The sequence below is a fragment of the Perca fluviatilis genome, chromosome 19, assembly GCF_010015445.1.
Source record: "Perca fluviatilis chromosome 19, GENO_Pfluv_1.0, whole genome shotgun sequence".
Classification (NCBI taxonomy): Eukaryota; Metazoa; Chordata; class Actinopteri; order Perciformes; family Percidae; genus Perca; species Perca fluviatilis.
The window spans coordinates 14,726,145-14,749,748 of NC_053130.1; the positions used below are offsets into that span (position 1 = coordinate 14,726,145).

At 39.8% G+C, this 23,604-nt stretch overlaps 1 protein-coding gene across 2 annotated transcripts; it reads right to left on the reverse strand.

Annotated features, from left to right (window-relative positions):
- Positions 1 to 1,977: 1,977 nt before the first annotated feature.
- add3b (adducin 3 (gamma) b) lies at positions 1,978 to 21,977 on the reverse strand. 2 transcript variants are annotated; one of them, XM_039784411.1, is made up of 15 exons: positions 21,594 to 21,977; positions 14,866 to 15,103; positions 13,687 to 13,831; positions 12,831 to 12,982; positions 12,146 to 12,226; positions 10,637 to 10,786; positions 10,192 to 10,335; positions 9,238 to 9,336; positions 7,947 to 8,120; positions 6,408 to 6,668; positions 6,093 to 6,209; positions 5,453 to 5,542; positions 5,108 to 5,231; positions 3,882 to 3,974; positions 1,978 to 3,712 (listed from the first exon to the last, which is right to left on the reverse strand). In XM_039784411.1, exons 2-15 carry the CDS (start codon positions 15,064 to 15,066, stop codon positions 3,468 to 3,470), a joined length of 2,076 nt encoding a protein of 691 aa, XP_039640345.1. In that variant the 5' UTR covers positions 15,067 to 15,103; positions 21,594 to 21,977; the 3' UTR covers positions 1,978 to 3,467. The 2 variants fall into 2 exon arrangements, with proteins under 2 accessions (XP_039640345.1, XP_039640344.1); XM_039784410.1 differs by lacking the exon at positions 21,594 to 21,977 and adding an exon at positions 15,941 to 16,173.
- Positions 21,978 to 23,604: the final 1,627 nt, after the last annotated feature.

Below are 23,604 nucleotides of genomic sequence, written 5' to 3' on the forward strand. Positions count from 1 at the left end.
TCTAAACTCACGTAGAGATAACAAGCAAGTAATAAAGTGAGTTAATGTCAGAATGAACAGGGGCTGCTTCAGTTCAGTGGACAACAGAATTTACACGATAGTGAAAGTGGAAAAACTAACCTTGTAATTTGTTTTACTTCTAGTTTGATTCCCCACTTCTGCTGCCCCTTTTGACTGATTAAGAAGTCATTTTTTCCCCACACCGTGAGGGATGGAGGAGGACAGAGGGGAAAGGGCCTGCCTTTACGAGGCTAGCCATGCGTGCAGGGCTGCGTTGTGCCTCTGAGACAATGGGTGCAGATGGCTGGCCCGCTGCAGATGTGGTGCCTGTAACGGACGCCTGTGAGAGAGTACACCCTCCCATGGAGTCTATTTCAGCTGCATGCCTGACAAGGCCTGACACTAATCGGAAACAGAGTCGCACTCTTTAGTGGCAAAAACAGGCTAAATTTGTGGAAAGATGAAATGGTTTCTTATAAAATCCCAACAAATACAGCCCTGTTTTAGGAATACTTTATCTGCTATATGCTTTTTCCCCATTTGATTAAGGGTCTTGTTACCAGAGCATATTCCACATAACACCAATGCAAATGTGGGAGGGGGGTGGAAAACTGACATGGAAAGGCTCACACCAGGAAAAGGCTCATCTGTGCTGTTAGGCTTGTGTGCAGGCTGACCAACTGTGCGAGCTGCACACTGATAGGCTGTAGGTTGGTGTAGAATGTAACCCCAACTGGAGTAATCTGAAAAGCCAGAGGATTACACCAGTGGCTCGGCTGTCACAGAGGAGGCAAAGTCACACGGTACCGGTGTGTGTGTGTGTGTGTGTGTGTGTGTGTGTGTGTGTGTGTGTGTGTGTGTGTGTGTGTGGCGTGTGTGTGTGTGTGTGTGCGTGCATGTGTGTTTATGAAAGAATGTGCCAAATATCCAACACTGGTCTCCCACAGCAGGGAGTAAAAGGTAAATGGGATGTTGTTGAAAGGGAAAATATATCTTTTATCAGGAGCTATCTATCTATTTATCGATCTGATGCCATCATCCTGTATGCTGGTGGTCTATAGTCTCAGATGAAGCATTGTGCAGCAGTGCAGCAGTCCCCTGTTGTTCTAAAACAATAGGTGCACTTTGCCCTGAGGTCACAGCAGAAGGACACTCAAGCAGCCAGACGTGTGTCACCTGCTCCGTCCTCTCCGCAGCACTATCAGGACACGGAAGAGCTCAGTGCTAAGCCTTGTCATCCATACATTGTAAGGGATTGTTCAGATAACTAGTTTGGAGCCTGGCAGTGGTCATGCATTTTATGTAAGAAAAAAGACAAAAGTCAAGAAAAAGCCTGTTCATCATTCCCATTGATTAGATAAAACTAATTCCAGTTCAATTTATTATTATTAACTAGCAATCTTTTTTTGTTAGCATAAGATTCATAAGCGTCTCACTTCAAAATATATATATATTTTTTTTTATTTGGTTGTTTTTTATGTTCAATTAAATGCACTAGCTTTTGACCTCATCTTCTTGTCTGTATGTCATCTCCTAGGAGAGGTGTGTGTAGGTTGGGGGTGGTGTAGGTATAGAACCTGTCACTCCCCCAACATGAACACCTGTTGGAGACAACAAATCCCCTCTTTGTCTCCACAGCCCCCTCTCAGTGGATTACCATGACAACGGCCATTCATATAATGGCTGAAGACTGATTATACAGCTCCACACGGTCAATTATTACTGAACAGAGTGCATTGTTTTAGGGGGACGCTGTTTTTTTTAAAAGGGTAGGTTGTGTAAAGTTTTCTAGAAAGCCTTATTTCATACTTGAGGTGTTGTAGTTAGCTGGAGTTTCACACCACACCATACTGAAATAAATGCATAATTATCAAACAACATAAAGATCCCTTCATGTTTGAAACAGTATTTGAGTAAAGATAAGAAATGATAACGTCACATACCTTTCAGCCAATAGGCAAGAGAGCAATAAAACAGTTATGGAAACATGTCCAAGCTTTTATTACTTCAGGTGGAAGGCAATTTTAAAAGGACTGACTTTGAGGGAAGGTGACTGTAATGTAAAGCACCATGAAGGAAACAGGTGACACAAAATACCAATGTAAACAATGTGGGGAAATACAAGCACTAGGCACACAAATTACATAAGTAATACAATTTGTAAACACAATGCGCTGTGCATGTTCACTAAATAAGGAGCTTAATTAAGGTGAATAAAAAATAGGATAAAAGAAGTGTTAAAATGGTGTTATTAGATTGTACTGTCACATTTCTAAGTTTCATTGTTTAACATTTGGTTTAGCGTAACAAAGGAACTTCACAAAAACAGACTATTTACAAAGGCAAAGAGTTCACTCCCTTTGGGTCACAACAAATCATTCACATTATTGACTGGGATGTAAATATATGATCCTCTAATATACTTTATATCAAACTCTAACAGTGGCTATGAAGACAAGCTTTACCACAGCATATTGCCATCAACTGACAAAATGAATCAAAACATCCATCACTTTAAACTTTCTGTGATTCAGGCTTGGCACTTTCATTGTCGACGTCCAAACAAGCAGTGATTTTCTGTCAATTCTGTAAAAGTCAAACTCATAAACATCAATATGGAAGAACCATCACTTTGCTGGGCTCTTTCTGTTAGTCACAGTCAATTCATTGTTACAATTACAATAAAGCAGCAACCATGGGAAAAATACCTCTGACATAAATGTAAAAACAATATGAATTATTTCTGAATTATCAATCACAGCATGTTTAGTATAAGAGTTAGTATGCAAATTGAATATTAAAGACTATCAAATCATTTATGTAACTATCAAACACTATATTGTCATACCTATAATATGAACCAACATATATTACAAGATAGTATCCCTATGAATACATTCAGATACAAATCGTACTCCTTAGGCTGAACGTCGTATCATCTGAATATGTTCAGCCACTGTTACACTACTAGTGTGATTGTGAAATTTTTAAATTGTTAAAACAATTTTCTTAGCTTTCAGTATACATTCAACAATGAACTTGTGCAAAAAGAAAAGAAGAAAAAAAATCACAAATACGTAACTGTAATCTGATGTTTTCATAACCTTTGATATTTTTAAACCCCATTAACAATATGGGTAATAACAACCACGGATATGCAGTTTTGCGTTTACTTTTCATTTGATTTCATTTCACTGAGCCCTTCAGGAGCGGTCAATCACAAATTCTCATGGGGGAAAAAACATCCATATTACCATCTTCTGGCACATCTTGGAAAAACCTTCACATGAAATAATAGCTGTGAATGAGGGAAGGAAGATGTGTAAAAACAACACAGTCCTGGGAGACTGACTAAAAGATAGTCTTTTCTCTCATTTCACCTCCCTTCAACAAGCCGAAAATTAAAAAGGCAATTCAGATGGGTTTTTTCCTCGCAAAACACTAATTGTTATTTACAGTAAATGCCCTCAGGCTTCTGTTTTTACTTTCTCATCCTTGTGTTTCTTGCTCTTTCTCAAGAATGACGGTGTGCGGAACTTCTTTTTCTTTTTCTTAGGGGACTTGGTTTGGCTCTCCGGGGTCTGAGCCTCCCCCGTCTTAGATGTAATGGAGATTTCCACCGTTTCCGAAGTGCTCACGCTCAGCTTGGATACCTCCATGCTCAGATCCTCATCTGTCTCTTCCAAGTAGTCTTTCCCATTGGGTATTTTGTCTGTCAAAAGATGAAACCAAGTCAGTGAGGAAGGATGTGGATAAGAAATGCATTGCAGTGCTTTTTACATGTGACACAAGATGGAAATAAAACAGAAACAAACAAGCAGCCACTGCTAACAATTTCAAATAATAATCAGTTTAATGCCTATTGACTAGCTGGTGATTACCTTTAGCTGGCGTCATTATGGGAGAGAGGGAGAGGGAGATAGTAGAGCCATCAAATGTTGTCATCTCATCTGCATCAGTGGCATCATCATCTTCTGTGAAATAATTAAAGTCATCAGGAGGTAGTCATTCATTATAGCCGGTATGTTCATGTGAGTGAGGCGTTCTAGATGAACAAATTAATATCGCTCAGAATTGTATTTTTTTCAGCATGCTAACATGTTCTTCTTAGTTTAGTGTTTGCATTATAACATTTGCCAATCAGCACTAAACACAAAGTGAAGCTGAGGCGCTAGGGAAAAGGTGTAAGATCCATGCCACTAGTATGGATCTAGAACAAAGCACATTGAACACTAGGCTGGTTTACACAAGGTTGCTACATTTTATAAATCTCTATTAACTGACGTGTTCCAAGACAAAGAAAAATAAAGGTGCTACTCTATTACAAAGCAGCTGTAGATATGTTTCCCTCCTGCACACACATTTCTTCCCTGTCTGGAGTCATAACCAGGACATGAGTAGTGTGACAAGACCGATGTCTTTGCAGCTCATCTCTCACCATCCCTGTGAGCTGACTTCACAACTCAGGGAAGAGTGAAGCCATAGACTGCCATTTTTCTCCTGCAAGCATTTTTGCAGGAATATCCTCATTTCAGTGAATGTAGTTCCAACATTTCCTCCAGGCAGGAACCAAGCACTCTGACTGGACTAATTAACTGCCTGAACTAAGCACTAATTAGACTGCTTTCATGTGGCTGAAATGAGTACAGCCAAATGTTGCAACATATATAACTACAATATTAGCATCACACTCAAATAATCATCAAGACATCAAGTAATCAAATTCATGCAATAAAGTCTAATGCGTCTTTCTTAATTTCAAAGTCAAACAAGTTCAGTTTGATTTCATAATTCCTCAGAACTCTGCATTTAATGGGTCCTTAACTTTTCATTTGAACTATTTCGTGTTGGCCTTGCTTGGTGACATCAGAGATTGCTGCTAAACTGCGAGATTAGCTTTGTCTCTCCATCTCAATTTCATTCATGACCTCTGTGACCGCATAGGATTAACTTCAAAACATCATACACTTATAATCTACATGAGATGATGTCAGATATGAGCTTGTGTAAACCCAAGTAGGATTAAATTAAGTAGAGGTTTTCTGTGCCTCTAATGAGCAATGGTGCACTGTAAGGCTTTGTAATGGTAAAGAAACAGTTTGACTACCTTCTTGGCCTTGTTGCTTTCTTTCTACCATGCTCTTGTATTCCTCAAGCACCGTCTCTGTGAGCTCATTGAAAGGGTTGGGGGGCAGAGAGCGAGTCTGCTCCTCGTCCTCAATGATGAAAGCCTGATTGACAGAAGAGAATAGAAAGACGTTAAAAGACAAAAGACACCTGGTGTAATGCATTTTTCAGTGAACAGAAGTTTTTGCTCCTTTGTCACATCAACCACTGGTGTTTTGAAAATGTGCTTAAGCAATTGAGAAAAATAAATACAGTGACACATTCTATATCATGCAGTGTGGTTGCACCTGTGACTATAACTTTTACAAATGGTAAATATACTTACTGGGCCTTTTATGGTGTCCACAACAATGCCTGCTAGTAACTGAGATTTTGGTCCAGAAGTCATCAGGTCACCTCTGTGCTGTTCTTTTATCTGAACACATTTATCCAACAAAATCATATTACACTTGGTTCGCGAATCTTTGACATTACATACAGTATCTTAATGCCATACCACACCTGCAATTACAAGTTTAGTTGGTCGCCAAAACAATTATTGGCAACAATTTTGAAAATCAACTAGAAGCTAAACATTCGCCGGTTCCAGCGCCTCAAACTTAAGGATTTGTTGCTTTTCTTTGTCATATATGACAGTAAACAAAATGATATAGGGGTTTTCAACATTTGGTTGAATACAACAGCGGGCTGTGGAAAATTATAATTATATAATATAATTATAATGGAGGCAAAACAATTAATCGAGAAAATAAATAGCAGATTAATCCATAAAGAAAATGTTAGTTGTAGTCCTACTTGTCAGAACATATTGGTCAGCATCAAGTCTCTTTAAACAGTACATTTGATCTTAAAAAAAGGTGTGTTTTTAAAATAACAGCTCTAATCATGATTTAATACAGGCAATAAGAATAAATGAAATTAAGTCTTTGGTGTTGAGAATTCAACTGAATTTGGTTTCAACTGACCCGGTTCCTCTTATCCAAAACTTCTGTGGGATCAGTGTTGAGTGGGACAAACTGGTTGGGGTCCTCGATCTTTATTGGTGTGCCGATGCTATTGCCTGGCTGTGAAGACTTCATCCACTGAGAAAAAGAAAAAGTAAAAAAAATTGGGGAAAGAACTCAAAGATTTAAAACTTGTATTTATCAAACTGGCCACAAGAGGGCAGGCTAATACAAAGGAATGGCAGCTAACCACATCACTATTTCCTTCAGAGGCCAAAACAGTAAGAGCAAGATTATTGCATTTCTTGTTACAGTTTGACATGAAAATCAACGCACCATGGTCTTGGTCCTGGGGCTGACATCCCCGCTGGGCGAATGTTCAGGAACATTGACCCTCAAGTAGCTGTTGGGTGAGTTGAGCCACCGAGTCCTTTCTCTCTGCTGTTTCTGCGCCATAAACTTGAAGGGGCTACGCAGACCCAGCTCACTGTCCTCCGGTGGCACCGCTGACACCGTGGCAGGGATCTCTACGTCGTTCTTAGAGCGGGGTTTTTCACGGACGATGGGGTTCCTATAAGAGTAGCCTGTTCTGTATCCCTAGAAGATCACACGAAGAGGAAACATTATTCTAACATACTTACTGAACAGTTTTTATTTTTATTTTGCCAGACCCATTAAATAAGAGACCGCTAAAGATACAAAATTCAAAGGATGCACAGGCCACCCAAGATCCACTTACACAATGCTTCTAAATATTTAAGTGCGATGTATATACAAACAGCGTTTTTGTAGATCTGCCCAGTTTCAGAGGGAAAAGATAAAACTTTTATCTTTAAAGCAGCATGTTGTTAACAATACATCAAAGACGAGACAACTAAAAAAACGATGGGAACACTCAGAGTGCAGTCTGAAGCGGGCAGTACAACACTACAATCAAAACTGGCATTTTCTCGTAGGCAATATGGCAAGTTTGCCACTGGAAATGATCCCTGCTTTGAGCTTTGATCACCACAGTGCGAGCAGACCATTATTTATTCACAGTATTGTTCACTGCCACCCAAAGCACAGTTTCCAAATGTTGGAATGATTAGTAGCACTTTTTTTAGGTATAGGCATGATTAACATATACATTGTTATGAACAATAGTAGAAAGAACCTGTATCTGTTACCTCCTTTCAGTTAGGGAAGACATACTACTAATCCAAGTTAAACATGCACAGAGATATTCATCGCGTTCACCGCACTCTGTTGGCACTCCTGTTGTTGTTGTTGTTGTTGCTGCAGTGAATGTACTGGCATTTGCCCCCAGCGCCATATTCAACAGTCTTGGAGAAAACGCCAAATCCGATTTCCAAATTGAGTACACTGGAGACCTTACACTATTGTGTGGTGTGTGTGGCCGCCACTGCCCACAGCACGCCTCACCATCTGGAAGCTATGATCGAGAGGGGTGGGCGGGCTATGATCACACAGAGCTAACACAGCTGCAGCCCACTCCAGCCACAGTTGTTGGCGAGACTGACACTCAAACAGATAGAACATGTCAGGGGCTGGTCATTAGCAGTGTGGTTAGAAGAGCGGGGTTTAAATGAAACAAGACCAGCAGACAGCATGTTAGCTACAGACCAAAAAAAAAAAAACATGGTCTGACAATAATTACATGAGTATCTGTAATTGTAGTGAACAAATGTTCCCACATTGACAGCTATCATAAAACACTATGATCCAATTACACAAATCTTTTTTTCAGATTAGATTAACAAAAAACCTGTCTAGTTTCATTGTGTTCTCTAATCAGACACTTCCCGAAGGAAGCGGCTGAGACAGGAAACTCAAAGCATCATGGGTAAAAGGCACAGGTCAGGGTTCACTTACCAGGTTGTCCAGCATCCTCATTAGGGACTCGAGCTCGGCCTCGCCCACTTTCCACTTAACCTCGTTGTCCATCACCCACCCGGCCGCGGCCACTCCCTGGGTCAGGGGTTTAAACTTCTCCCTGTCCAGCAGCACGAGGCTGTCCACGCCGCCTGAACACCTCAAAGCATTCACCTAAACAAAGGCAACTCAATTATTCTGGTATACACAATTTTTACTTTTGGAGCCACTTTTGGAGTCTCCAAATCTTGATTCTGTGCAAATTTACTAACGGTTTTCCCTAATGCATTAATTAAAATGCTGCACTGTCAAAACGTACTTAGAGAGGGAACATTAGTTTCAGACTGAAGTTTTTTTCTCTTCCAAGATACAGTAGGATGTACATTTCAAAATAATTGTGATTATATGCTGGGCTGTCAACATGCGGCAAAAACAATAGAAAAACAAATACAGTCCAGACACAGCAGGATGATGAAAAAACAATCCCAACTGCCTCCACTGTGCACAGTGCTCTCTAGCACATATTTGACTTAGCTTTGTTCAAACATTCTGTATTTTAGACATTTGCTGTGCTTCCATTTCAGGCACTGCAGTAATACTTTGTTTTTTGGAAAGAAATTTTGTTTTTTTCAAAAAAAAAAAAAAAAAAGATCTTGAAAGATTATATACATAAAAAGATTTTTTTTTAAAGTTTGGTGGTGGACTTGTTGGAGCACAGCGATCCTCTTTCATTCCTTCAACCTCCTTGAAAAGGTCGGCGTTGCGATGTTTGCACATATCTAAAAACCTGCTGATATTTGTCTTTCATAATGTTTAAAAGTAACTGTGTTTCTTTTCTTTTGAGCATGCATCTCTACTGCAGCTGGACTATTGAACTGTTGGCCGATTGGTTTGTGTACAACAATCATAGCAACACACAGAGCTGACCGTAAGCCGTAAACAGGCTGTAAACAGGCCGTAAACTGTGGCTGCAAACTGCGGTAAAACCCACGATAGAGACGCATATCTGAATACACTGTATATATGTCTAAAGAATGCCTCTAAAACCCAAATAATACCTGCGTATCCCACATGTCTTTATCGAAAAATGCTAAAGGCCTTATTCATAATATGCTGTTTACATGACCTGAATCAAATTCGGAATATTGTCATATTCAGAATAATGGTGAAATATTGGTGTGCATGTAAACATACTCACTGAAGCTTACAAACTGCTCTGACCTGAATGGTGCATTTACATGTCATTACCAGGAAGTGGTAGTATCAAGAATAGAAATTGAGCTTTTTATACCTGGATTTCACAAGCTTGCTGTGAGTGGTACACGTAGTGAAAAGCCTCTTCTACTGTTTCACCCAAAGCAAGCAGCCCATGGTTCCTGAGGATCATCATCTGAAAAACACAGGAAAGATTTGAGCTGCCTGATGGCCCACCATTATCACCATGAAACCCTAAACAAATCCAGCTGAGCTAATACAATAGCATATCCAGATGTGCTAATGTACATTAATTACATTAAAGGAGACCTATTATCCTTTTCCATATTTTCTAAAATGTTTCAGTGTCGGCTGATCATATTGAATATGGCCAAAGCTTCATTTGAGAAAAAGGTCAACGCGTTTAAAAGAAATCCAGATTTCTTTTCCAGAGAAGCTCAGATATCACTGTTCTAAACAGGTGTTTTTTTCTATTCTTAATGTGAACACACAGACATTCAGCAGGTCATGGAAATTATTATCCTACAATTAAATATTCCAGTGTGTAAAAAAAAACAACAACATACCAATCAAATGATATATATATATATATATATATATATATATATATATAAAAGTAAATTAAATATAAAAAACACGACAGCTATAAGATCAATCTTCAGCAATTAAAGCGTATAAGCTTAAATACATTTTCAACTATTCTATTAAAAGGTGTTTCTAATATTCTGTTCCCTTCATTTGTTAGTGCTAAAACGCTGAAGAAAATGATCAGTTTTAGACAAAATGCTTCTGGTTGAAGTTGGTAAGCAAAACAAAAAGGTGTTACATTTTACATTTTAGTACATTTGTGTAACATACTTCAGTTAATTAATTTACATTTACTAACCAAGGTACAAATAACCTCACATACAACCAGTGGTGCACACAGTATAATGTAATAACTCATGACTTCTAGCCTGTAGTTGAAAGCCTGCTCTAACCCATGAGAAAGTGAGTGAGTCACTAATGGAGTCCCTTGGTTTGACAGTACCTTGGCAGTAGGGCCCAGAGCTTTCTGAAACTCCACCTTCTCCTCTTTATTACCCAGGCTTCCATGGTAACCAAAGGAGCTCACGTCTCCCAGAAGCAAAGCCTCCTGGGATATGGGCAGGATTCCACATTTCATCGAGGACACCTGTTAACATGGTATAAAAGCAAGTAAGACTGTGACGCACCAACATATAAATAGAGGCCCTTTTTTTTTTTTGCTGTCAGGCACAAATAAAACTTTACACAGCGATGTTCAGCATGTGCTGTGCATTTTAAAGCCACACTTCAAAGGAAATGGTAAAAGCGTGTTACAGGCATCTAAATTAAGTAGCAGGGGGCTGCTTTGAATTCAGTCTTTTTTGCTGGTGCAAAATAAGTATTTAGCAACAGCTTTTATGCTTTGACTAAGATGAAGCTCATTTAATATCGGCCTGGAGCGTACTTACAGCAGCTGTAGCGGGGGTATGTATGTGGATGATACATCTCACATCAGGGCGCATTGAGTAAATGGCGGAATGAGGAGCAAACCCAAAGTGGTCGATGCCCAGGTCCGTAGAACCCTGGTCCACCACCTCACCAATTATGTTCACTTTCACCTACACGTGGCAGAGAAAAAGAAGAACCATCTTTGACTCATTGTTATTTCAGAAGATGCCAGAATAATATTTTTAAATACTAAACATGTAGGTAATTACATTCAGTATGATTTAACCATTAAAGGCTGGTACCCGGTGGAGTTTTCTTGTAAACATACAAAGCTTTGGTGTGCATTCATTAATTACTAACAAAAACGCATTGTATCTATTCTTGAGGCCTAAAACAGTGTTGAATGTATTTCTTTTGTAAAACATTTGCAAAGCCATTTTTTCATGTTTTGGAACCTCCATCGTTTACACCCATGTTTGCTAGTTAGCTAGCATTCTCCTACTTCCCGGCCTTTTGCTGGTGCATTACTATGTATATGTGTATCGCGACATCCACATGCTTGTGTGTGTGCATGTGTGTCCTTGTGGGAATGCATGACATACTAGTAAAGCAGGGATCCACTCGTAAAACATTGCTCCATAGCACTACTAGTAGTCAAATACTCCACAGAGTGCATTTAAGGCAAAATTACTTCTTCGTCATCTACCTTCTATAAACATGACACTGCACTAGCATCTATGTGGATGCAGTTGTTAACACAGCAAACACTGATACTCCAAACAGCAAATATCAAGACAATCAAGACATAAATTAATTTTGAATATCCTAAATTTTTTATAAATATAAATCACTTTCTAGTTCATTGTAAATGACCTAATTCAAAATCAAACTACATACTGTATACAAGTAAATGTTTTACAGTTGATGTTGCTAACACCGTTTTTGTATAATTACCATATTCTGTATAGGCTGAAGTTGATTTACCTTTCAGTGGTGCTTACATTTAATAAAGCAAGAGTCAAGTTGGGATCTGAGCAGATGCTGTTCTTCCATACAAAGTTATTTTTTTCTTTGGTAGGACTAAAGACTTATTTTTTGGAGACGAATGACAACACACGCTATTATTACGTATTTTGAATCGAGAGAGAGACTAATGGTATTTGAGCACTGTAGTTTACTGTTGGATACAACTAGAAACCTGTAGGAACTCTGGTTCCTACAGGTGGTTGGTCTGGCAGACGTAACATATAATATGTTGAACACACACATCCAGTATTAACCATCAGAGGGATCTGACCATTCCCATTCAAATTAAAACATTTTTAAAAATTCTTACTGCATTTACACTACATATTCCTTAAATTTTAAAATAGGAGGGTATTCATTCAATGAATTGTCAATGGCATACATTTTGATTTCACCAAAATATGGAAATTGTGTTCCAAATTTTGCCCAATGCATGATGAACTTCCATGACAAAGCAGTCTGCACTCATGATTGAAAAATAGCAACAAAGCCATTATGCTTACCAAATTAGCTGCCGTCACCTCAGCGAAAGACAGACCTTGTGGACTAATAAGAACATGATCTTGCTCTTTATTGACACGCACCTGAAACAAAATTAACACGTTATTAAAATCCAACAGTTATCTAGGTTACAATGTAATCAATAACACGAGACAGACATTCTGAATTGTCTGTGATGTTACGACGGTGTATAAACAGTGTTTGCTATTTTTCTCCCTATAAATTAATTATTGTCAGTGTCACAGGAAACCAAATCTCTACTCTTTAAGTGGGGTTAACAGCTACTCAGAGCAGGGAAACCCTTTTCACAGAGTCAAGGGTACAGGAAACTCTGAACCACAAAGGAAAACTCTCGTCATTCTGAAAAACTCAAATCATTGTGTGGGTTGATAAGAAGTACTTTCTAGGCCTTGTCTTTGGGGAAAATTTGAGCTTTATATCTCAACATCGCAGGTGTTCATCACATATTTCACTATGAGTTCTTGCTGTTGGGGAGCTGCAAATATTCACAAATCTGACTTTTCCAAACCATAAATAATATACGGGCTCTGAAAATAATGAGGTATTCCCCGTTAATCCTCTCAGTAGCCAAAGAACATGAGGCACACATAAAGATACACAAACCTTGTGCAGCATACATAAACAGAGGTGCACTGGAGCAGCAAGAAGTTGTGAAGTTGTACTCACAGTAATGTAGGAGCTTGTAAAACGAGCCCAGCTGAAGATGTCAATAAGCCTGTAGAGGCTGGCCAGCCTGCAGCGACTCTGTTTCTCCCCTTTGGCAAAGGAGGGAGACTCGATGCTATACAAGTCATTGACTGGAGTCACCATCCCAACACCTGCCACAAGACATAACATCATCAGTAACTTGGTGATGCATTAACAACATAAATTTGCAATTTTTCAAACATCTACAAGGTTGTTTACACGGTTTGCTTCCACATAAAGTAAAAACATGCCAGAGAGTCTCTACAGCTGAAGCTTAAAAAAGGCCTTTCTCAGAATTCCGACCAACCAAAGTTTATTTCGGGCTGTAACGCCATATAAGGGCATTTAATGATACAGGACCCTAACTTTTACAGCCACTTTAGCTTTTTAAAAGAGCAGATCTGCCTATGCGACCTCATAGCCATTTCCTACAGCGACATAGATGTTTCCCAAACTTACGGTTTTCTGTGACCTCCACAGAAACTTAAAGCCAAGAGGAAAGGCTAACATAATTAGCATCGCAAACTGCTGTAATTCATGACCAAGACTGGTCATGAGGGCTACTTAATAGAAAACTGACAATGAAGAATGCTGTCAACAGCTTTCTGCCTTTTCTGCTGTTTCAGGGTTGTTCAGTGTCACAAGAGTCTGACAATTCAGCCTCTGACAATAAAGATATTCAGCCTGCACAATGCACACAGAGTAAACACAGTGAATGATAATCAGGCCCAAAGGGAAATAGATGGAGACGCTCACACACACACACACACACACACACACACACACACACACACACACACACACACACACAACAATGAGACACACTGCTACTCACTGATTGGCGAAGTCAGGGGGCCAGCCCCTCCCAAGGTGTTGGCCATGACCAGGTCAGCAATCTGTCTCAGAGCCAGGAGACCTGTAGGGTTGTTGCCCTTTGTCATCTGGTCATGAATCAGGCCTTCCAACTCATCTTTAAACACCTGTAGACAAAAAAAAATAGAAAAAGACTTTTTATGGTAAAGCTCCATTAACCTAGCAACACTTTATACACAACCTAACCTTAACCTTATGCCAACACCTCAGGATGCCAGGGAGCACAGCATGCTTATTACATTCTGTACACAAATCAAATCACCAAAGACCACTAGAAACCTCTTTGTATGTCTGTGAAAAGGCCTCGACTAGAAGCAGGGGGATCGCATTAAACCTCACAATCAATCTGTGAGTCTTGAAACAGCACTTTTTTTCCTCTGTGCTGCAGCTAAGCTCCAGCATTCTGCTTCATCCCACCACGGTTCCCATGGTGATGAGATGAGCTCCACTTGTTGGGCTTGTTATGCAATCACAGATGAGTGTGGGCTCGTCTTATTTCTCTGCACTTCTATGATACAAGGAGCATCCTTATACTTCATTGAACCAGACTGCACTGCTCTGTTTCTGATAAAATAGCTGCTACTGTATATGGGTGAAGACTGAAATGCTACAATTCGAGCTACAACATTGCTACAACAACATATTTTCATTAACGGTTCATGGTTTAAGCTATTAAGTGTCTGAAAATAGTGAAAATGCCCATTTAAATTGCTTGTTTTGCCTGACCATCAGCTCTAGCTTACACTACAGATATTGTCTATATTAAGTATGTAAGAAATGTATTAGAATATGCAGCCTAGTCTAACTATAGAAATAATTGGTTAGTAAACATGTAATAACACTGGTAAAACAGCAACGAGATGAAACTGATATGTCAATATGTAAACACACATACAGATGGAAGTTTATCTGCCACAGTACCAGATTTAATTATAGCTGCAGCATAAACACACAGCTAATCTCATATTTGAGCCAAGCAGAGTGTATGAATTGATCTTTACATAAACAAGAAAAAACAATGCATTTCAGTCAGTTTTGAGTGAAGGTACGGAATGCCTCTCCAGCATTAAAAGGACTGTTTATTACTCATACACGCTGAATGCTTGTGTGTAGGAGGGCACTTTTGCTGCGGGCTACATACCGGACTCTGCAGGATCTGGGTGACCCTCTTCTTCTGCTCCATCATGTTGAAGTCCTGCCTCAGGTCTGGCGACATATTCCTGCCGCGGAGGTACTCTGGGTCACTCTCGTCCACGCGGTCGAAGTAGCGCTCCTTGGGGTCGTTGCTGGACAGGGACAGGGTGAGAGACCCCGCCGTCTGCCTCAGCTCCACCAGACTCATGTCTTTGCTAAACAACCTCCTGCTCTTCCTCTGTAATCTGTAAGAGAGGATGAAACATCACAGCTTACTTTACATCCAGGCTGTCAAGGCAATGGGTGTTGTTCTAACAGAAAAGATACTGTATGGGTGCTGTGGTGACTCATGTAATTACAGAGATGGAGACAAAAGTGATGAGGACATTGTTATATGATGGATGCCGCTTTGTGAGTACAAAGCTGTTGATGTTCAAAAAGGATGCTGCTGTGAACATAATGAAGGTACTTTTAGAGAAGTACAGTTCAATAACACAACAATAAATGTGAACGTCTTACACTCAAAGACCCAACACCTCTTATTCTCACAAGAACTTATTTTCTATTACTTTGTGGGTCGGAAAAGTTCACTGTATCTCTCTCTCTCTCTCTCTTTTTTCTCTACACACATGGAGGCCAATTAAGTGAGATGAAAGCAGACACTTCTATCGTTCAGCCAGCAGCTATAAAGCATTGTCAATAGTAAACAAAGGTAGGCCTCATGTAAATTGGCCATCTTGAATAGCAGTTAGCACCTTTAGTGCTGCTGTGGTACCTGGATGTGGGGGTGGAGGGATACAGGAGATTCAGCCAGGGCTACATTACTTTAGGCCTGCAAATTAAACCGTTGCACTAAACCAAACCGAATGTAAACTTTGACTGCGGGTTTAGTAGCAGCCTGTTATCCAGAGCACGCGATGCATGGCGTCACATTACAACTTTAAACAATTTATACTACGAAAAGTAACGCGGGAGGGGGATATATTAGCCGAAGCTACACTTTGAGACTTGTACAAGCTCAATGAAAACAAAGCGAACACAAACCCACGAGGACAAAACTGTTACTGTAAGTTGAAAATTACCTGTAACAAAGTGCTCAGTTCGTAAAGTAACTGACTCCGGGCGATGTGATGTTGAACTTCTCCGACAGAGGCTGCAGAAATGTGAATAAACCAGACGGATGTTATTCCCGATTCGGATAGCTACATTGTGGGAAAGAGCGCAACTTGGTGCAGCTACAGTAACCAGACGGAGCAGACTGCCTGCTGCGGGTGAGTAGTGAGATGAAGAAGAGTGAAGAGTGGGGCTGCATGGAGGAGGATGTGGGTGTGTTTGTGTGGGAAAAAGGAAAAGTGACCATGTGACTTCACTTATCCACCCACTATAGGCCTTATGTATGCAGCGGGACAAAGGGATGGCCACACAGGATCAGTTCAGCTTTTCAGGCTCTTCTTTACAACCACACCGTCGCTCTAGTTTAGCGACTTTATTTAACTATTGTGGTATTCTTAATATCCCACAAGGAACCTTAATATAAGTTGCTACAGTTTAAAGCAGAGTTTGGGATTTTTCGTCTTTCTGTGTCTCTGTATGTGTGATTCATTAAGTCGTAGCTTACCACTTCATTTCATAAATAACTGACAGGCTCGTGTGTTACCACAGCCCCTGAGTAGAGATTTTATCATAGCTCTATATGGCCTAGCCATAACAAAACATAGCACTTCAAAGCCAGAACAAGTGCTTCCCTCAAAAGCGAGTGCCTCCACTAGAAAAAAAAGGTTTTCCAAAATATAGGATGTTTGCTCTCAGAAAGCAATGGAACACATATGTTCTCTCTAGGAGGAAAGACTATACCATTTCTGATGATTTTATTCAAATTACACTTCACAATCCCACATCTGCAACCTTAATGTATTCTGATCACTTTCATGTGCCACATGCATTAATATTTGTTATTTGAATTAATTCACTAGGTGACATATATTTATCCACCACTTGGTCGCTTAGAACAGTAAAATGATCATCACTGAATCTGCTGTCTATGCTTTCATGGAAGTCATATAGCACATCATCTAATGATAATATAGCGATAATAGCACAGGTCTGCTAATGGAGCCTCATGCTAGGTTTGAGAAAATACTTTCATGCTGCTTTTCTTCAAGTGAATTAATTTGGCTCTCTTACTGTGCACAGGAAATAATATTAAAGCAAATGTGAAACTGTGCAGAGTTATCCCGCTAAGAGAGCAGGGATCCCTTCTCTCTTCTTTACACCTCTCAACTATTTTCTGCTGTGCTGGCCAGTCTCTCCAGAGAGTATTGTAGCAAAATTCAAATAGTGAAGGCAACTCTGGAATCTCTCATTTTCTCAGCACCAGCTCTCAGAGTTATTACCCCTTTAATCGCACACAATCAGACACACCCACACAAATATCAAGATTTAAGAAGTAAGAGAGAGAAGGATTGGATCACTGACTGACATAACAATGCCAGGAAACAGAGTGGAGTCTGGGAGGCGGAGCAGATATGTGGACATATTGGTTGATGTAATGAAAAACAGAACTTTCTCACTCCAGAGCTGTGTGAACCCTCAAACCCTGAAACCCTGCCTCCCTGTTTTCTGGCAGAGCTCCCAACAAAACCACATACAAGCTTAAATGTCTGCACACACATAGGCACTAAACACACACACCACATCCTCCCACCCGCCAGCCCCCGCATTCTTGCTGACTATTTGAACTTTTCAGCGATGGCAGTCTATCTTGGAAGCATTGACCAAATGTCAGATGTTATTAGTCAACGTCTCATTCATACAGATTACTGCTCAGGTTAATGATGTCCACAGATAAAAGCACACCTTTGTCTTGTCACAAACCAACTATAACCTCCCAAATAACTTATCAAATAACCTCCACATGCAGACACACAAATGTTGCCTGGATCCACAGCCAAACCTGTGAGAAAGACATCAGTACAAAGAATAATAACCAGTACCATGTTGTGGTTGAACTTTGGTTGAGCTTAAGAAAGAAGTCTGGCACTGTGGCAGGCAGAGCATGTACTGAGAAAGTAGGGATGCATAAAGCCACATTTGACCTACAAATTCTCTCTCATAAATTGGTCTCATCTCTACTGCTCATGGGTTTGAGATAAGGTTTATAACGGCACCGAGGCTTGTGCTTGTGTGTAGTTTCTCCGAATCTCTGATATTTGTCGTTTGGCAGATACATGATATAGCCTATGGACTGTTCAGAATAGGGAGAATGTAGAGGAGGCCACTGAGCTGATGGCTCAAGATACGGTCGGCAACGTTTCAAATTGGTAGAGTAACATTATTTATGTATGGGTGTGCGTGAATTGTAAATGGCAAATAAGTAGAAAGTTCTGAAATTATTCAACAGTGGAAAACTAACTTTAAAATATGATTTTTAAATATCATTAATTGTGTCATTGAATATACATTTTACTCCAGTGATTTAGTATTGCACTTCTGTAAAGTTGGTGGACTTGTGAGAGATCCAGTCAGGCTCCTTGACTTTTAGACTTTTAGGGTTTTAGACTTTTAGGCTCCAAAAATGCTGGATCCTACACTTCCCATAATGCAACTCGACGGCGTGTTTAATTAGACCCTCCCAGCCTGGGGACACTAAACATGCATGTCTTTCAAACTCCCCCCAGTTTGAAAAGCTGACTTTGTAGAGGTTATAAATTAGTCGTCTCCCTGCCCAATGTGAGATCATCCTGATGGCATCACAATGATATCATCTGGGTTCATTTGACAAAAGCTCCTTCAGTTTTCACAAACTAAACTAATCTTTGTGTCAAACTGTTGAATTTTCTCTTTAAATGTGTTACTTTATTTACTTTTCTATATACTTGTTTTAATCTACCAGTTGATCCACAATAATTGTGATGTTGGCACAGAAAACATTGCAAGCTCTATGCAAAACTCAAACAGCATTTCATTATTTTTCATGCCTCATTTTTTCCCATGATCCTTTGATAGCTTTGGGCTGTTTTATTCTCAGGTCATTAATAATAATGCCAACCCATTATAACTGATGATTTGTATTATTAATACTGGACTATATCAAAGCAGAGTTTAGGTGACAGTGTTTGGTTCAGTGGATATTATTACATTGACTTATTCAAATCAACTCAAACAGCTCAGTTAAATCTTGTACAGCTGTTAAATTCTGAGGAATGAAAAGAAACAGCTTGTCTCTTTCTTTGGAATCTGCAGTCTCATCTTCAAGCTGACGGATGATGGTCTAAATTCGGATTGTACTCTCAGCAGGTACCACAGATGACACCAAAGTACTGCAGGACAAGAATAATGTACCAGAGCCTGCTTTCAGTGGATCTTTGTTATTGGGAATAATATATGAATAGGCAGACAAAATCATCATCAAGGTTTATTGGGACCACTCAGAAAGTACAGCAACATTCAGAGCAGCAGATGTACATTTTTATCACGATTGATGTGGAGGGGGGAAAAAATGACATCTTTGTCTCAGGCCTGTTCCCAGCATGGTTGCCATGGTAACTGATGCTTATGCTGTCTCTTGCCTGAGGCTGAATTAGGTGAAGAGTGAATGGTTTACAGACAAGAGGCTGTTATCTGCAAAATGCATTAAAAAAAAGAAGGAGCCCTCTACCAGTTCATGGAAATACAATGAGGAGAAGCAAATATAACACTAGTTATTCTGCCTCCTTGACTGATTGTTCTTCCTTGTAATTAGAGCACAAGGGAAAGAGTCATTGTATTCCCTCATTAACCAAAGCCATTATGTATTGATCTCCTAGAAGATTGAATTTACAACTGTTTCCCTTCCAACTACCGACATCTTTGAAATATTGGCCATAACCGTTCAGAGTTTTGCCACCCATCTTCCTGATAACCATTTGTGGTAGTTATACTTTGGCCATTGCTGGGGACGTTTTTTATCAACTCAATCTGACCCTTCCCCTGAGTGCAAGCAAAATAATACCGATCTAGGAAGCTTAGATTTTGTTTCCAGATCCAAATATTTAAATGATTTTGAATCATTTCACCATGTCTTCCCAACACTGCACATTGTCCACCCTCAATACCTGAATGGGATCATGGACCACAAAGAGTTTTACACCACATTTGACATGCCTACCATTCTCTCTAAATGCTCACAGAGAGTAAATGTTTTTGATCTACCTGTGTATATATCTGTCTCTTGGTGGCACTGTCTAACTTAATGGACATTTGGATTTAAATAACAGATCAGAGCATTATGTAAACGTCCATAAAGTCAAACTCCTGGGAATGGTCTATTTCCAAATCACAATCAAAGGTTACTGAAAGGGATGTAGATGCATGTCTTTGACTGGAAACAAGAACTTCCCTACAGTAGTTTTCTTGGAATACTGTACATTAAAATGCACATTTGCATTAAGCCAGACTTGCACACAAAGCTCTTGCATCAACCTTGCGAGTAAGTTTGGAGAGAGAAGAGTTTTTTATTCCTGCTACAAAACAATACCATTGTTACTTCATAACTTCACACAGAATATATCTCTGCACAACTTGCTAAAAATGGTCCTGCTACACTCCCATAGCAGGGTGGGTGGCAACAACAGAGCACACTTTTAACTTGAAACAATTTACATTGTTACAGTTGGATCGGTGCCTTCACAGCTTTTGGGTGTAGAACCGCATCGGCACACACGTCATGCACGTAATCACACACACACACACACACACACACACACACACACACACACACACACACACACACACACACACACACACACACACACACACACACCCACACATTGCAGACTTTGTTTATCTAAGTGGATGAGGTGGCTGTAGTCCCTACTGTGGTTGTCTTTGGATGGCCTCCATGTTGGAGATCTAGTGGTTAGTGTGTGGCTCACTTTAACTCAGGGCTGTAGTAGCGGTCTGGCTAACAGATCCCTCGTATGTTGTCACAACCAACACTCTGGGAAAATGAAGGGTTGATTTTCAATTTAGTAATTCTATAAAATTTCTGTAAACCACTAACATTTATGCAAAAACCTGACATTTACTACAAACCAAAAAATGCCCATATTTAGTGGAGTAACAGAATGCCATTTATTATGAAATTCACTGGGCAAGAAGCTGATAAAAAACTTAATCTAAGGTAATATTCATAAAATGAAAACTGTGTAAAAATGTGAACAGGAACAATCCATTGCATGGGTGAAAGGGTTTGGGTCACGACCTGCCTTTTCAGTTTTATGGCTGTCTATAACTCACATCACCAGGCACACATATTATGAAATCCTGTTTCTGCCTCAGCCCCACATCTAAAGTCAACAAATGCTTGTTCAGAGTAATGTTTCTACAGGGTGACATTAATTGAAAGCAGCTGTTTGAAGCCTCTGCAGCTGGAGTTGACATTGCAGATGCAGACAGGCCTGTTTAGCAATGAAGATCTACAACAATGTTAAAGCTATAGAATGCTGTAAAAGTAATCAAATCTTAATGCAAAAAAGTTAACGCACAGAAACCATATACACCATGTCTTGATGTTTTGTAAATTGTTTCACAAAAACATGTATCACATAAACTGTCCTTTATCTGCTATCAGCGCATTGAAAATAACCTCTTACTCTCCCAAAGCTTCAAAGCCCACAGATCACAAAATGTGCTTTGTTCTTAGCTCCAGCGAACGCCAGCTACAATGGGTAAAAATGTAAAAAGAATACAACTTACGGTGTTGGTAGTTTTTATCCTGCAGGATAATTCTTCAGGTTTTCTTCAAACTCCCACGGTTCCAGCAGTTACTAGCTGTTTACATTATCACTTTGAAGAGGGTCATCTGGTTTCCCAGAAGAAAGGCAACTGCTGCTTTGCCTCTGATCTCCTGAACTCCCTCGGCTCTTCTGTGACGGCGGCTGCCTATTCTCACAGGAAAGCAAGGAAACTTGTCAGAGGAGGTTCTGGATACTAAGCTTTAAGATGGGACTGGACTGGATGGGGAAAAAATGGGAGGGACAAGCTTAGTATTGAAGGTAATACTACATGTTTTAATAAGCAGGAATTACTTGCAAATCTGTATCTAAAACTGCAGCAGTCTCCTGTCAGGCGTATTTTTCCTCTGCAAATTGAACATGCTTCATGTTTCTAAATTTCGCTGTCAAGGAGGACATTGCACACAGTGAATGCTTGCCCGCTATCACCTCCTCCCACATACTCTCTAACAGTGAGTGAGTAGGATGTGCTGCTCTCCCTCTTTCTGCAGCTCCTGAATACATCAGGCATCTGAAGAGAAGAGTGCATGCTATTGCTGTGGAGATATAGAAATACATTCTATAGGCAATAAGCTACAAATTCGACTATAGTAACAAATGCACAATGATGATAAATGATCAAACAGTATATGTGGGATGCATGCCCATGATAGGTCCGTCTGGGTGCAGTTAGTACTTAAAACCCCATCAAGAAACACCAAGAGAGTGAAATATGTTAACTTTTTGTGCAGATTCCAGCTCAACAAGGCTCTGCCGTGATATCTATGATACATCTTTAATATTTATGTTCTCAATAAACATGGATATTATCCATCTAATGAAAATCCAGATGTTTTGGAAGAGAAACCAACAGGAAACTGTCCTCTGATGATTTTATTTGAGTTGGCAGCAGCTGATGAGTTAAATTTAGAGATTTCTCTTTTCCTCCCCACTATGCTGTTGTTGTTGTCTTTGCACAGGCTGATAAAACATTCATTTCCTGAGCTTTCTGCAACCACTGAACCACACCCACAGGACGGCCCCCTGCCAAAGAGAGCACCCAGCGAGGTCAAAGGTCACACTCAGATGAAGAATTATTAAAATAAACATCCAAATGGTAAGGCTCAGACACTTCCTCCATACAGCCATAACTTTGAGCAGTTATTGCATTTCTGTTATACCAACACACACACTCAAAGAAAGTTTCTAAAAGTATGCCATGTCTGGTGAAACTTGTCAAACGATATTCCTACACGACACTGCCATCTAGTGAGGATTCTGCAAACATAATGACAGTAAAAGATGTCACTTCTCCCCATGTGCCCTCCTGTCACAAACACTTGTGCTTTCTCTCTCTCATTTGGTTTTTGGACAGGCTGAACCAGTTATCTGGAAAATCAAGAAAATAAGAAACTCGGGGCAGTGGAGGCAGGGAACGTCACTCTGTGGCTGGTAGCTTTGGGCTGTGATGTCCCGTGCTTTAGATTTGGGCAAAAAATACTTCAGTTTGTTTCTGTGAGGAGTGTCAGTCAGATACTTTGTGTTGTTGATATGCTGGGGAGAGTAGAACTACAACTGCAAGTGTGTCATTTTTTATTTTAAGTTATTTAAATAGAAAACTATTAGTTTAATGAGAAAACAAGACCAGAAATGACAAGAAATCCCTAGCAATGGTCTATTTTTTAAATATGACAGGAATCTGTTAGATTGCTATGTGTAGTTATTCAAATATAGACAATAAATCATACATATCAGAGGTCAAAGAAGTAATTCCTTGCAGCAAAATGCCAAAGAATTGTTTTAATAGCAACTTGTTTGTAGCAAATAGTTTTTTTCCCCCAGCAACCTTTAACTGAATAGTATTTAAGCATAGACATGGTTTCTGTAGGATCTTCTTCCGTTCACAGAAAAAAGTGGTGACATGATCACAAAAATTGGCTACAGCAGGACATCACGCACCATATGAGGGAACATGTCAGGTATGTTGATGTAAC

Excerpts from the sequence above, each read along its gene's own strand:
- add3b (XM_039784411.1), bottom strand. The coding sequence starts at position 15,066 with ATGAGTCTGGTGGAGCTGAGGCAGACGGCGGGGTCTCTCACCCTGTCC. Across the intron at positions 12,227-12,830 it reads TTACAAGCTCCTACATTACT|GTGCGTGTCAATAAAGAGCA; the intron begins GTGAGTACAACT and ends ATTTTGTTTCAG. Across the intron at positions 10,336-10,636 it reads ATACCCCCGCTACAGCTGCT|GTGTCCTCGATGAAATGTGG; the intron begins GTAAGTACGCTC and ends CCATGTTAACAG.